Consider the following 15,281-nt stretch of genomic DNA (forward strand, 5'->3'; position numbering starts at 1 on the left):
TGTCGACATTATCTTATTCACGGTAACGTGATAAGAATGATCTATAACTATATATAAACACCATTAAACGCGATAGGACGAATCTAAAGTATTCTAATTGTAAGAGAGGCGATTAATTGATTGTACGATTGCAGCTTGATTATACGATCAACACGTTGAAGACAAGTAACTATATAAAATGTAACACATACACCCCATACACGGATACCCCATGTGTAGCCTCGTCAATTTAAGTGTGATCTCATGTAGCTCTCTCCCTCTCCCTCTCTCTCTCTACCCTCTCTCCCCTCTATCTCTCTCTCTCTTTCTCTCTTTCTCTTCTTCCCTCCCTTATCTTTTTTTTTCTCTCTTCCTCTTTTTCTCTTGATCATGCGAATTAACAAATACCTCCGTCAAAAACGTCCCGTTTATTGCTCGTCGTCGTTAAAATATACCATCCCAAAATATTCTTCAACGATTTCCCTAAGAACGACGACGTCTTCCTTTCCTCGTTGAATTTTCTCTTTCGAGGCGAGTCCTTTCGAAATAGGCTGCGGCGTCATTCTGCGAGCTTTCTCGTTTCTTCTTTTTCTTTCGGTTTTCTTCCTCTTTTTTTCTTTTTTTTTTCTTTTAATAGATCTGCCCAGGGATCTCTTTTTCACTTTTCTTTTATCACAAAAAATACGAAGATTCGATTAACGAAACACGAATTACAAACGACAGGGAATTCGACGAACGGTTAATCGTTCCTGTCACGAGTGGACCGAACGAAGATGAGCTGGACCAAGTGCAGGCAGCAGCATCACGGGAGAAGAGCACGCACGAGGGAAACCCATTCAGCGAGACGTCGACGACGAGGACGACCACCAGAGAACGATCGAAACTACCCTTCGCCCGAGTCACTCTTATTCTGCGCATGCGTGTACCGACATTCGCGCCAATTTCTTACTCGACACCACCTCTGATCAGTTCCTTTTACTCAATGACACAACGATAGAAATAATATGATAGAAAATTTTTCTTTTGTTTTCTTTTTCTTTTCTTCTTTTTTCCTTTTTTTTTCTTTTTTTTTTTTAAATTCAGAAGTATCCTTTGGCAAAATTTTTATTAGATAAATATAATTACACTTTCACACATCAATGACGATTCTGTAATACTGAACGTTCATTAACTATTTACGAATATGTCTATCGATATATTGTATATTAATTTATGCCTCGCTATTTGTAATTGTACGTGTATATGACGTAAGTTTTTTTTTTTTTTTTTTTTTTTTTTTTTTTTTTTTTTTTTTTTTTTTTCCCTATAATTTTAGAAACAAAACGAGACGAATTCTTTAACTCTTATCACTGAATATATTAGTAACGATAATAATTAATAATATTCGATTAAATAAATATATCTATAAGACAATGAACTCCTCGATTTTGTATGTTTCTCTCTTTCTCTCTCTCTCTCTCTCTCTCTCTCTCTCTCTCTCTCTCTCTCTCTCTCTCTCTCGTTCTCTCACATTTATGAAACCAACGAAATTTATTTCACAAGGAACGACGAAATTTTACGAACGCCACACGAATTAATATTTATCGTGCAAATATAGTGAAACTAATTATAGAGACGTTATATAATGAAAAGAGAAATATTCAAATTAACGTTAAAACATCCAAGTAATTCGATAGACTTTTTTAATCGAAAGATAGTTCAATCGAATGAGAATAATTGTTATTGTACTGTATTATTATAAATTATTATCTCGACGTATCACGTCCGATATTATTTATTTTACGTATACGTAAAATCCATTTATCTTCCTATCTATACACTATCGTACATCGACATCGTGTGAATAGAACAAAGATGCAAGTTGATCGATCGTTCGTTATATATATTTCGATACAAGAAATTCATCTTGCATCTTTGTTCTTTCTCTTAAAAAGATTTTTAAGCATGTAAACAAATCACAGAATTTCACTTTTATCGATGAGATACTATTGTCTGATATTCATAGTCGATTAAAACGATTTCTCTTGACGACGTAGAAAAGTACATTAAAAGGATTCCTTCGATAACCTAACATGACGAGAAAAAAAATATTTTGAAAGAAACTTCCGTGTCTCGTATCGTCCAACGAACTGACACGTATTTCCGGCGATTTTAGCGTAATATTTTTCCCCGTTTTCCTTAATATTTCTCTTACGTAAACTTAATTCCGCACATAGAGTATTATTCCTATTAAATATAATGTTATCATCCGTCATTATTTGAAAATTATCTCCTCGTTAGAAGAATTCTTACTTTGGTCGCGTTTCGATCACAATGACAAATTTGAATTTTGATATATTCCTTGATGAATAATCGAGGAACTGACGGTATGCCAAATACGACCAGAAAAAAGAAAGATTTATACGAGGTCCTAAAATATATTCGTACAATATGATAATCGATCGTTCAGTTGAGCTGTACCAACACCATGAAGTAAGTCACGACAGCTCCCAATACCTATAAAGAAAAAGAAAAAAGATCATAAATCTCGTTATCATAAATAGATCACAATCACGTCCTAGAGGCTTGTCATGCATAAAGTCGAAATAAGAAGACAAAACTAGTTTGCATCTTACGGAAGCGAAAAGATCCAAAGAGACGGTGAAAAACTTTGCTCCGGAGATGGACATTGCTTTTTGGCATTGTTGACAAACGATTTGGACGAAAGTTTTTGCCTCTTCAGAGCCATCGTACCAATGACACGAATAAGCGGCTTCCATGACTGATGAACTCTGTGTAAGATTAAACATTTATTTAACTGAAGAAATCTTTGACAAGAAATAATTCGAACTATACGAACCTCCTCTATCAAACGGTTACCGAATATGCAGAATAAAAAGACCTGGCCGAGAGTATACAAGAAATAACCGATGACCGTAGCTGAATAGACGCTAACAGAATTTACCTAAAAGGAAAAATTTTACAAAAACCCTTTTCTCTACGTCGCCGTGAGAGTGATATTACAAAAGAAGCCAGTAGCGATCAGGTTAATTATCGATCGATCGTCTCTCGATGAGCTATTGAAACATCGACGCTTACCTTTGTAGCCTGATAGGCGAGAAGCGTCAATGTGATAGTCGTTGTCAACATGTGAAGTAGTAGAGCTATACCGTAAGCATCTCCAACCGCGGTTACCAATCTGTTAAAATGACATACATTGTATACTGTACTTATAATACAGTAACTTCATTTAAATGAATCATAGCAAGCAAAAAGAGGTAAATAGAATATGGCGAGGAAGAGGGGAAAGGGAGATTGATAAACATACATACAAACAAGTTCGTATACATGTATGTACGTTCGATGGAGTTAAAGATGAATGAGAAGAAATCGAAAGAACGCCGTTCCATTTTCTTAGCTACAGACTTTTTCATTTGTATAGTCTCCGTATACCTGATGATAACCCAACCAAGTTTTAATCTGACCCAGTTATCCGAGCATACGGTATACACTTAATCGTGAAACTAAGGCTAAAGAACGAGGAACGCCTTATTCGATCTTCCATCTTTTTTTCCTTCTTTGCATTGCCAGCCCTTTAATAATATCTAAGTTATGAGCTTGAGCTAGCTTCCTTTCAAAGCTAAATATTTCAAAGGAAGTCACATTTTATTAACTTTACGTTACCAATACTTATTAACATTCCTCTATTCAACTTTCCTATTCATAAGAAGACGAATACCATCAAGTTAAATTCTTGTAGAATTGAAAAAGGAAACAATCAAATTCTTGAAATAATGAGTAGGTGTTTAATCGAGTCCTCGAACTTTAGTAACATGTTCAAGAACAAAGAACGTTTTTACTCGGTCATCAAAAGTTGTCAATGCTTCAAACGCGACTCTAACATCGATGAAACGTTCGCGTGAATGTATGCGTGCATACGTGTATATACAGAAACGCGTATACACTCGTCGGCTCACACACAGACATACACCCCATGAATTGTCCAACGAATTGTTCAGTCCGTAGGGCACGTCCCCCGTTGCGGTCAATAACGCGCTGTCTTAGAATAAATACTTTATCATCGTGGGAAAAGGCACATCCATCGAACACGCTACGAGCGTCCCGAGCACGAGAGACCTGTGGAGTATGAGAGGATCACCTCTTACTCCGACATATCATCAACAAAAACACTCAACAATCTCAAGTTCTTTCTTTATCTACTTTTTCTTCTTTTCTTTCGCTCTAACTCCGAAAATAATTCGTTCTTTGAATAAAAGAGTGAAATTCGAGTATTTTCCTTACTCTGGATCAAAAGGAAACACCACAAATGTTTATTCTACGTAATTTCAATAAAACCATGTTATTACGTAGCCCAATATGTCCTTTATAACTGGTATCAAGTCCCTAACGTTGTAACAGGAACCTACTATCACACTTTCTCTGCATTGGAGACTAGAAATTACGTGTGAGCTACGTCGTTAACGAAGCTCTCCCATCCATCAGGATTCTTAACAACATTAAAATACGATCAATTACTTTGATACGCAACGATCTTACAAATGAACACCGTTTGTTCGTTGAAATTGAGAGTGACCGTAGGGAATAATTTAAGTATTAGGTTGAACTCACCTAACGACGTGTTTGTGTCTTTCCACCCAATACTTGATAGCACTCCTAACGAGCATTTCTTGTTTCTTGGTCAAGCCATTCGGTCCTACGCCACCGTTGAATGTCATTCCTGCTGTTGGTCGGAAGGTCGCCGTAAAGTCTTGTCGATTGCTGTATATACCACGGAGGTCAAGATCCAGCATACTTTCGCCCCCTGGTGGAGGTTGCGGGAGTGGCTGAGCACCTTGTGTGTCTCTTAAATGCTCAGCACTGCCAGCCTTGAATTTCGACGATGTATAAATCCATTAAAAGATCTATTCATATATTACGAACAGATTGACATTGTTTTTACCTTGAACAATTCACTACTATTTGGTACAACTGTGTCGAGAGTTGCACTGAGTTCCATCAGAGGTTTCATGATTTGCTTGAGATGCTGAATTTGCTCACAGGCAAACAAGAGCCATGAACAGAAAAGAACGTCGAGAGAATTCGAATTCATCATAGCGAACATTAACCAATAGAATTGATAAATCAGAGTCATGATGTGTGGCATGCCGTGGCTAGGATCGTAAGGATACCAAGAGCGAAGCATCAATCTAGGAATCTGTGATCGTATATCAAAGCAAAAGAGATTGAGAAAAAGTGAAGACTGAATTGACGATTCTTTTTATCAATGTAAAACGTCAGAACATGTTACCTCCACTATACTGGTCTCGTTCGTTTCAGGGTCGGTGACTTTTTTTACAGAATCACCGACGAACGTGATACCAGTCCAAGCGAGAACTGAAAGAACCGTTGTTGCTCCAACAGCGAAGAGCAAAGTTCTCATTTTTTTCAATGCTATCGCATGATATCTAGCATTGCTTTCGGCAAATAGTGGATGACTATTTGGATTGTTCCAGATAGCTAGTACTCTATAAAATAATTTGCTCCTGACCGCGAAGTATACTATTTTGACTACAGAATGTGTAAAGAAAAGCATCGTAATTGTATTAGCCGTGAGATCGTCGACGTCGCCACTCTCAAGGGCGAGATTTATTCCAGCAAAAGCGAATTGGAGAAGGAGCAGAAATAAATGAACCTAAGAAAACGTAGGACAAATTATTTCATTGACCATCGTCCTGTATCAGGATTGAATGTGATAGGACATCCCCCCAAAAAAATATACTCACGCAGCAATATATTTTATGCATTAACTTGGTAGAACTATCGATATAATTGAACATAAAATGTCCACCGAATTGCATAATGCGAATATTCGGCATCAAGTCCGCTACTAAACCTTGTTGTTTCAATTTCATCTACAACAATCGAAGTTTGAATATTTCAAATCCTGGCGTAGATGATACGCTGTGTTTTCTTACAAACGTTATATCGATCATATTGCGTTTGAAGAAGTATTGTGGCTTACCTTTACGGTTGCTTTTATATCCGGTCAGCACAAAAAACTGTAAACAAACACCAGTCGCAAAGCACAAGATCACCAGAATATCAGGCAGTACCGTTGATCAATGGTATTTTTTGATCACTCAAAAAAGGAATAAGTTAGCCTATTAGCCTAACAATTCGACTATATCCGTTCTTCTCACATACACTCACGAAGAGGGTTGCGTAGTCTTCAGCGTTGTAAGTCTCGTATCACCTGCAAGCGATTTACCTGGCACCCTCTTCTTTCTATTCTTTCTTTCCCTTACTTCTCCCTCCACCTTTTATCAAGCCTCCCTCCACGATGACTACCTGCCAGCCAAGAAAACCCCTTCCAATCTTTAAAGCGCCAAACGTGGACCAATCGCGTGCCGGTAACCAGGCGTAGACGTTCTAGCGACCCCTGCGGAGCGTTCCTTGACGCCATGTTGTTTCTTGTATCGTCGTAGCAGCTTCTATAGACGATTTAATAATTCAAATTCCATACGACTCAAGTCGAGAGTAGACTTTTCAACGTAACAAACGTAACCGAGAAGAAACATCCTTCCTCTTTGATCTTTCTTTTTAAAACTTACTATACATTCTTATCTTTTTCTTATAAGTTTCAATAGTCATGAAAAAAATTGTTTTTAAGGGCTAAAAAAGATCATCTTTGAATTGCTGCTTCTTAGTAGTTGGATTTAATTTGTTTATTCTTTCAAAAACGTTCCTTGTGATTATGAAAAATATATTTGAAATTTAATGGAATTTAATGTCAGTTGTACAATATTCTTTAGCTCAGGAAAGTTAATAAAACTTTAACTCAAATGAAATTTTGAACTATTAATCGAAGTAAGTCGACCGACTGACTTCTTTCGTGACGCATGTAATGGAATTGGTGCTCATGTATATTGCAAATATCTCATGATAGTTACAACTTCAACAACTTTCAACAGTTTAATATTATTCATTGCTTGTACCGTCCATACTATGCTACTGTATTTTTTTCAAGTACGATTTAATTATAACGTCATGAAGATATAATTAAATATGATCATTCTGATCAAAAAGAGAAATAATGTCAATTATTCTAACTACGAATTGTCTGTTAACGTTGTACATATTGTGTTTACAATTTATCATAAGATCATAGAAATATAATAAGTTAATTATTGTAATGTTGAGTGTAATAAATTATTGATATATTTATTACAATTTATTATAAGATCATACGAAAGCTTACATAAAAATAATGCACAAATAGAACTAAAGGCGATACTTTAAGTGACCTATGTAGTGACTGAAATATGTCACCGTATCGACTAAAAGATAGTTACAGAATAACCCATTTGAGTGTGCACAGTTGGATATCCTTTATTATTTAGGTTAATGTACTAGTACGAAGCTAGGCAGCTAACCAGCTGTTCAATGACAAATCGTTAATTGTATTTACTTCGTTAGAACACACCTAGCCCCGTCGAATGTAATTTAATACAAAGAATATCCGCTAATCGAATTTACTCAATATCCAATACAAATCGATTTTTAATCGAACGACCTATCGAAAATGCAATATCGTTCTTTATGAAAAATCTCAAAAAAAGAAAACAAACACAAACAAAACAAAATAATGTTATAACGAGTTCATTTGTCCATTGCTCTTAGAATTGATTTATTTTAACGTTGTTTTTTCAGTTATCCTTCGTATAGAAAGGCTAGGAATCATATGAAACTTCAAAAAACGTGATCGTTCGTAAATTAAAATGTTGAGAGTTAGTTTATTGTTAATTTCTTTGATTGGAGTTATCACGATCTTCTCTCAATCCAGTTGCTTTTTGATGGGTCGTTCAGGTAAATCTGATTTTCGATAAAAAAATATTTATATTAATATAAATAAATCTCTTAATAGGTATTCCATCCTTGTTGACAATACCAGAATCGTTAAATTCCATTCAAAATGTTTCTTATGAAAGGATATTGAACGATAGAACGCATGTAGCTAAACTGGAGACAAAGTCTGACGAAAAAATGACTATGAAACACGCAAAGGAAATTCCACGTAAAAAGAGATTCGAGACAACTTTAAAGAACTCAGAAGGATTCTTGACGACTAAACACAACGCTAGTTTTATGAAACATAACTCAAACATTGCTTCTTCTCATCTAAGAAACGTTGTCTTGATTCTCGTTGACACGACTAAGCAAAGAAGAGAAGAGTTTTGGAATAATTTTGAGAGAACTTACTCGTTTCCAGTTCATGGATACTTTCAAGTACGAGCATTTTAGGTACGAACATTAGGTGATATCGTACGAGTAATATCTTCATTTAAATTTTATTAGGTCGACGATCAAGAAGATAACGGACCAATGAAAATAGAATTGAATGAATTTCTTTTCCCTGGCAAAAAGGAGGACGAGTGCGAATGTAAGCAAACACTACGTTCACGAATATCTGAATTATTGACTTGGGCTCATGGAGTTAAGGAAATGACAACAAGTAAGTTTTATATATATATATATATATCCTCGAATATATTTATCATCACTGGATTTAATATGTCATCATAATCATAATCTAGGTGTTCTGTCAGCTATAAATTTCTCTATTCCCTCCCTATCCGACGTCGAAGGAAACGTTGACATTGTAAAAGAAAGTGAATCGAATAAAAACAGCACGAAAGAAAGAATTCGTAAACGTGATTTGCAGCAGAATGACTCGTTACATTCTATGGATTCACACGATAAAGGAAATAGTTCGGATTTACAAAGAAATTATCAGAAAGAAGATATTTCGAGTTATGGTGATATTTGGGACGTATTCGACTTGTTTACCAAGATTAGAATTGCCTTTTTTCGAGCGATGATTGATTGCCTGAACGGACCACCGACCAATGGAACGGATGACGAGCTTTCTTTTCAAGAATCTTCACATTTACGAACGAGCTATGTTGACTTGGTCGATGGCACAATAAAAAATCTAAAAATAATTTCAGGTGACAAAGGTTACATGCTGGTACTCGTAATTCCGGAAAACGAGCTTATCTCCTTAATAGATCTCTTACATCACGAGGTTAACTTCCATTTTCCCTTTAATATTTTAACATAAACGTTTACCTAAAGAGAACGAAAAAAAAAACAAAAAAAAAAAAACTGACATACTTTTTTTTTCATTTAATCAAAGATTTCTCCATCCGACACGCTCGTAATTGTGACAGAATTATGCTCGAAGGATATCAAACGTGTGTCCTTCTTTGCTGATGGTCCAAAAGCTTCGACTCTTTACCGTATACGTATGATCGAAGAATTACCAAATATCATTAAAAGTCTTGTAAGCCATTCCTGTCAGGATCAAGATTGTAGTAATCCAGACAAACATTTTTATGATATTCCAATTAGAAATGTTCGAGACACGAATGGTTCTCAAATCTCAGAAAATGTCAACAATAGCTTTGAAACAAAATTGGTAAGACAATAATCTGTTATTATCGATTGCGATAGGATTGAATATTCAGGTTTTTCTTTTTTTTTTTTTTTTTTTTTTTTTTTGTATAAATATACCACCTGTACTACTTTTTGTTTTATCTTTTAGGAAAATATATCGAACAGATTTTTAAACGACACTTTGGCAGGAAGGATCGACGTGTCAAGTGCATCGAATACGATATTGAACGAAGCTAACATGTTTCTTGGCACATTGACATCCTTAATCGCTTTGATAACTCTCGATTCATCATAGAAGAATAATCCTAGGCTTATTTTTGAAGTTCTCAACCTTGCCGATAGATCTTGACATTTTGTTTCTTTTTTCGATCGAAAAGAAAAAAGAAAAAGTCTGAAAGAAAATTAAATTCTAATCAATCTGTAGAAACTATAAGTGATATTTGAACGATCATGTATACAAGTATTTGTATATACAAGAAATTTTGCAAATAAATTAATCGCTTTCATAATTACATATGCTTTGTCGTCGTTGTAACTGATCGCAATCGAATGTTAGAGAGAAGCTTCGAAGCGTTACAATAATTCGTCCAAGAGTTCAATGTACGAAAGCAAGTAAACATTGATATCACAATACTTTTTTTTTGCCTTACTTTAAAAGCAATTTCATACAATTACATAATCGCTCGTTACGATTGTACGCTTTTCTACACACGTGAATACCTTTCATCATATCGAGTTAACGCAACCCTTTTCCGACTAAAACCAGACCCCCGATGGCGAATGATTTTATTGAAAGAAAATAAAACGAATCGTGTGAATTATCTCTCTTTCTCTCTCACACTCTTTTTCTCTTTCCCTTTCTTATGCCATCGTATGAGTCAAGCATTTCAATGTAATTAATTACAAAGAAAAGAATACATAATTTTACTTATTTGAAAGTGGAAAAACTTTCTTGGAAATCTTATATTTAATAGAAAATAGGTGAGGAGAATAAAACGAGAGAATAAAATGAATTTCTGTAAAAAGAATAAAAAATATAATATATTTAAAATTCAGTAAGGTGCATGCATATCTATACAATTAAATTTCGAAATACATAAATGATGTCTGTCCTTGCAACCTGACACTGTATTTGAAACAATTAATAAGAAATATTATAATATCATTTTTCAACAAACTTGACCTATTTACTTGTTAAACGTTTTACCTGTAAAAATATTCTAAATGTAATATTTTGATTTAAAACATAACAGCAAAAAATTCATATAATAACAATAGATTTTCCTATCGTTTGTCTACTGTGACAATGTAATAGATTGATGAGAAAAACGTATTAATAAGATCATGAGAGATTCATAGTTTCTCGATATTCATTTGAAATAATTTACGTAATTTAATGATAATATGATCTAAAAAAGAGTGGTAAAAAAAGATAGACAAAATAAAAAAAAAAAAATAAAAACTGACAGTTTGAAAAGAAATATTTCCAAGAGAGTTAATTTTAAAAAAGATACCTTTAAGGTTTGTTCATATTTATTAAAACTTGTGTGTGTGGACGCGTATGCATACATCTTATGTAATTTAGTAGCTTACAACGAAAAAAAGAAGTAACATTGAGAATATCGACCTTTACTCCTTTCATTGGTAAACTGCTTTTCTTGGTGGTAGAGTATACTGTAAGTATACTCTAAAACGTATAATGTAAAAGCAATATTTAATTATTGCGAATAACGTTTCATAGAATTTTTTTGTAGTGTTTTTTTTTTCTTTTTTTTTTTTTACTGCATTATTATAGAACTCTTCAAGAGGAATTCAACGGTCAACAAATCTGAACACCCAAAAATCGCAAATATTGCATTTTTTAATTGCATCGTAGTGCTGTGCATACATATACTCGGAGTCCGCAAGTAAAATCGAGAGTGGGGTATAGCACGATATAAAGGAGAACCGGTCCAAGACTTAAGTTATCCCACTCCGTCGTTCGTGTTCCATCTCTTCGACGAGCAAGCAGTCCGGATTCTCGCATTACTTTCGATCGCCTCCTCAAAGTAAATCCTTTCGTCGGTGCTCCTGTCATATCGGTTACTACACGGTATATATATACACATATATATATATATATACATCAGATACAAAGTGAGTAACTATAACAAATAAATAATTCCTAGAAAGTTAAATTTAATAATTGACTTTAATTATCGATGCATTAGCGGTCATATTATCTGATTTATTTCAAATAAATCGTTCAACTAATTTTTGTTATACTAAGAAGCAATTCATGAAGAAACAATAGTAACATAAAAATTGCTCTTTTTCAAGAGATTTAAATATAACTATTATTGAATTTATTAATATTCAAGTAATACTACTTGTAATGTCATTTCAAGAATAAACATTGCTACGAGTATTATCCTAAATGTATTTAGTAATTTTACGCTCGAGAATGTAAATGGTAAAAACAATTTTCTCAGTAACTGTGAAAGGTATTGCAAATACCTTTCTATCGCATTGCCTAATTTCAGGTTTCACCAAGGATAGTGATTTGGCAATGCACAATTTTTTTTTACGATCTTTCAACATTATTTCTTGTATGAATGTGTCACACTTAGAAATGTGAACTTTAAACTCGTTCAAATGGCAGCGTTAGACTTTTCACGTGGAAATATTTCAATAACCTAGAAAAACATTTTCAAATCGAAAAAATCAATGTAAAACTGGAGTTAAGTTATTAAGATACAACAAAAACTTGTATCTTGAATACGATTTGTATTTTTTTATTGATTTTAATTATTCTTATAATGTATTTACGTCACTGTAAAAGTGCAAATAAAAATACATAATTATATGTATGTATACTTAAGGCATTATATAAATTAAAATTCTCGGTCAAGTTCTTAATTGACGTATTTATATAAAAAAAAAAAGGAAAAAATAACACAAGAAACAAGTAATATTAATTATCGTGTTTTTTTTTTATAAATTATAAAAAAAGACAAGAAGTTAGGGCAAAAGTCTCTTATTTCATGAACCGTGACGAGTGTGGAGAAAGTTTCAGTTGAGCAATAAAGCTGTTGGTCAGCCATAATTTCTCACATAAGCACTGACTACTTGCGTAAGTAGTGTTATAATGCATTATTACACATTACACTTATATACAATGATAAAGCGAAGAAATGAATATTAGTTAAATTATGTTCAATCGAATCTGAAAACAGTAGTCATGTTGAAACACAATTCAATTTCGCTTTCTTCGATTAATTTTTTTTTACTTCTAAAACATGTCACATCGTTTTAAAATAATTTACATAGACGAACTTTGCGCTTGCGTCGTTTACTTTAAACGAAAGACTGAACTATCAAGTGTTCGGTAAATTTCACGTTAAACCGACAGCTCTCACCTTAGAAGGAAAAAAGTGTTATTACTTTGTTTCCATTGAACCATTTACATTGCATTTATTATCATTCATTATGCAATGATCGCACTTGTAATAAGATGCTGGTAATAATATTACGCTGACTCTTTTGATACAAATTACAATTTAAAAAATAATAATTTATAATAATCCTATATATATACGTGTGTATATATATATGTATGTATGTATGATGTATATATGTATGAATGTATTTATATATCCTTTGTAGATGTTGCTAATACAGCCGAAGGATGAGATGTCAAAACTGATTAGAGTACGACTCAATGAAAATGTAACGACTCGAGAAAATGATTTGAAGAGCATCAAGGAATGGCTACTTAAACAACCACATTTACCTAACGTCGATGGTAAAACATTTACTTCATACAATTATATTATTTCTAGAAGTATCAATGATGAGAAGCTACTTATAAAACAATCAGACGTAAACGTACAAAAAAAAGATAGCTCATAAATATGTATCTCTTTGGTAACTAATCAATGATATTATTCGTTTACATATTGCGCATGATCGTAAATGATCATCTAGTTCTTGTTGTTTATCCCAGACGATGCAATGTTGATGACATTTCTCCGTGGATGCAAATTTTCATTGGAAAAATGCAAAAAGAAACTTGACATGTATTTCACAATGCGAGCAATCGTACCAGAGTTCTTCAACAATCGTGACGTCACACAGCCAGAATTAAAAGAAATACTCGATCTAGTGTAAGCGTACTCATGAAAATATTTAATATTAAAAATATTTCTATTTTTTAAAGAATTTTAAGAACTGTGATACTTTTCTGTGAACTGTGAAAAAATAATAATAAATAATTATTTACAGAAATTTTCCACCATTGCCAGGCTTAACAAAGGATGGATGTAGAGTTATAGTAATGCGTGGAAAAAGGAAGGATATGTTAACACCGAATGTATCAAATCTAATGAAACTCGTGATGATGATAGGAGACGTTCGTCTCAAAGAAGAAATTCATGGTGTAGCCGGTGATATTTATATTTTAGATGCGAGTGTCGCGACACCGGCACATTTCGCCAAATTCACTCCTACGATCATAAAAAAATTCCTTGTTTGCATTCAAGAAGCTTATCCCGTGAAATTGAAGCAAGTACACGTGGTGAACATCAGTCCGTTAGTCGACACGATTATAAATTTCGTTAAACCCTTCCTGAAAGAAAAGATACGGAATCGAATTTTTACGCACAGTAACTTAGAAGCCATTTACGAGTATATACCTAAAGAAATTTTACCTATCGAATATGGCGGCAATGCTGAATCTATTCAAACAATACACGGTATGAATATTGAATTGATTTAAATGTTAATTGAAATATTCCAAAGTTATTTCATTTCTTCGTTTATTTTTTCATTTTTCCTTTGAACTTATAGACGCTTGGATAAAAAAATTAGAAGAATATGGTCCGTGGTTCGCTGCGCAAACATCTGTCGTAGCAAACGAAACACTTCGACCAGGCAAACCAAGGACTCACGACGATATTTTCGGTCTCGATGGATCTTTCCGACAATTGACGATCGATTAAAATCGTCCTATGTCGAAATTAATAATTGATCACGCAAGTTATCCGTATTAATAGTTATTCAAACATTTTCAATTATATTCGTTGCTTGACCTAAACGTATTAAGCAATCATTTTTCCAATATTAATTTTAATTAGGATAAAGATGCATGTCTTGCATGTCATAGTTCATTTTTCTACATTGAATATTCTTTTATTTATATTAATATAATAGATTTTATTAAAATTAAACGTATGCCACGAGAATATAAAAAATTTGATTATTTAATTAAAACCATATCACAAAATGTGCTTTAATCATATGTTTATTTCTTCATTCTCCAAGAAAGCAAGAAATATCATTCAGAGTGATCGTTCAATTTCATTATTTCCATCAATTACGAGTAATCGAACCTATAAAAAAAAAAAAACGGAGTAGTCTGACATCGTTGTTTTTAAAAGATCCAGACATTATCAAGACAAAATTATCTCCCCCTTCGTGAAAGTGAATTCGAATGAATTTTAGTAAATGAATTTAAAACGTTATACATTCATATTCAACATATCACGATACTTTAAATTCTACATTATTTTTCTCATCTTTATCATATCTTAATAACGCGAGATTAAATGTGTAAAGGGAATAAAAAAGACATCTCTTTGAAAATAATTTAGAAGTCTGTTGTAAACAAATCGTGTGTGTATTTGTGTATGAAATATTTTCTCGTACGAAAAGTCAGCTTTTACATAGCGAGTTCTCTCCTCTCCTTCTCCCGAACACTTGTCCCCACTTCCACATCCTTCAGCGACGAGTACGATGGTCGTCCACTCGCGCTGGTAGTCAGTCAGTAAGTCACTCAGTCAATCAGAGTACTCGCTAAGTCAAAATCGATGAATTACTCGGATTTGCTA

The 15,281-nt window shown here is 33.6% G+C and overlaps 3 protein-coding genes across 4 annotated transcripts in view; 2 read left to right on the forward strand and 1 right to left on the reverse strand.

Moving 5' to 3' along the window:
- Positions 1 to 330: 330 nt before the first annotated feature.
- LOC122630381 (odorant receptor coreceptor) overlaps positions 331 to 15,281 on the reverse strand; it is a 36,246-nt gene continuing 21,295 nt past the window's right edge. The window contains exons 3-11 of the mRNA XM_043814833.1: positions 5,981 to 6,449; positions 5,742 to 5,870; positions 5,267 to 5,650; positions 4,919 to 5,173; positions 4,588 to 4,844; positions 3,058 to 3,157; positions 2,819 to 2,923; positions 2,595 to 2,750; positions 331 to 2,475 (exon numbers count right to left, since the gene is read on the reverse strand). Coding sequence (XP_043670768.1) covers positions 2,425 to 2,475; positions 2,595 to 2,750; positions 2,819 to 2,923; positions 3,058 to 3,157; positions 4,588 to 4,844; positions 4,919 to 5,173; positions 5,267 to 5,650; positions 5,742 to 5,870 — 1,437 coding nt within the window. The 5' untranslated portion in view covers positions 5,981 to 6,449 and the 3' untranslated portion in view covers positions 331 to 2,424. The remainder of the gene's footprint in view (positions 2,476 to 2,594; positions 2,751 to 2,818; positions 2,924 to 3,057; positions 3,158 to 4,587; positions 4,845 to 4,918; positions 5,174 to 5,266; positions 5,651 to 5,741; positions 5,871 to 5,980; positions 6,450 to 15,281) is intronic.
- Positions 7,668 to 9,870, forward strand: LOC122630379. The gene is made up of 6 exons (XM_043814827.1): positions 7,668 to 7,824; positions 7,883 to 8,244; positions 8,314 to 8,470; positions 8,553 to 9,043; positions 9,155 to 9,436; positions 9,563 to 9,870. The coding sequence occupies exons 1-6, from the start codon at positions 7,737 to 7,739 to the stop codon at positions 9,707 to 9,709; spliced, it is 1,527 nt and encodes a 508-aa protein (XP_043670762.1). The 5' UTR covers positions 7,668 to 7,736; the 3' UTR covers positions 9,710 to 9,870.
- Positions 11,410 to 15,034, forward strand: LOC122630388 (alpha-tocopherol transfer protein-like). Of its 2 annotated transcripts, none has more exons than XM_043814846.1 (5): positions 11,410 to 11,550; positions 13,060 to 13,198; positions 13,400 to 13,559; positions 13,678 to 14,147; positions 14,242 to 15,033. In XM_043814846.1, exons 2-5 carry the CDS (start codon positions 13,060 to 13,062, stop codon positions 14,391 to 14,393), a joined length of 921 nt encoding a protein of 306 aa, XP_043670781.1. In that variant the 5' UTR covers positions 11,410 to 11,550; the 3' UTR covers positions 14,394 to 15,033. The 2 variants fall into 2 exon arrangements, with proteins under 2 accessions (XP_043670781.1, XP_043670780.1); XM_043814845.1 differs by lacking the exon at positions 11,410 to 11,550 and adding an exon at positions 12,407 to 12,526 and having other exon boundaries at positions 14,242 to 15,034.

Source organism: Vespula pensylvanica, chromosome 7, assembly GCF_014466175.1.
Source record: "Vespula pensylvanica isolate Volc-1 chromosome 7, ASM1446617v1, whole genome shotgun sequence".
NCBI lineage: Eukaryota > Metazoa > Arthropoda > Insecta > Hymenoptera > Vespidae > Vespula > Vespula pensylvanica.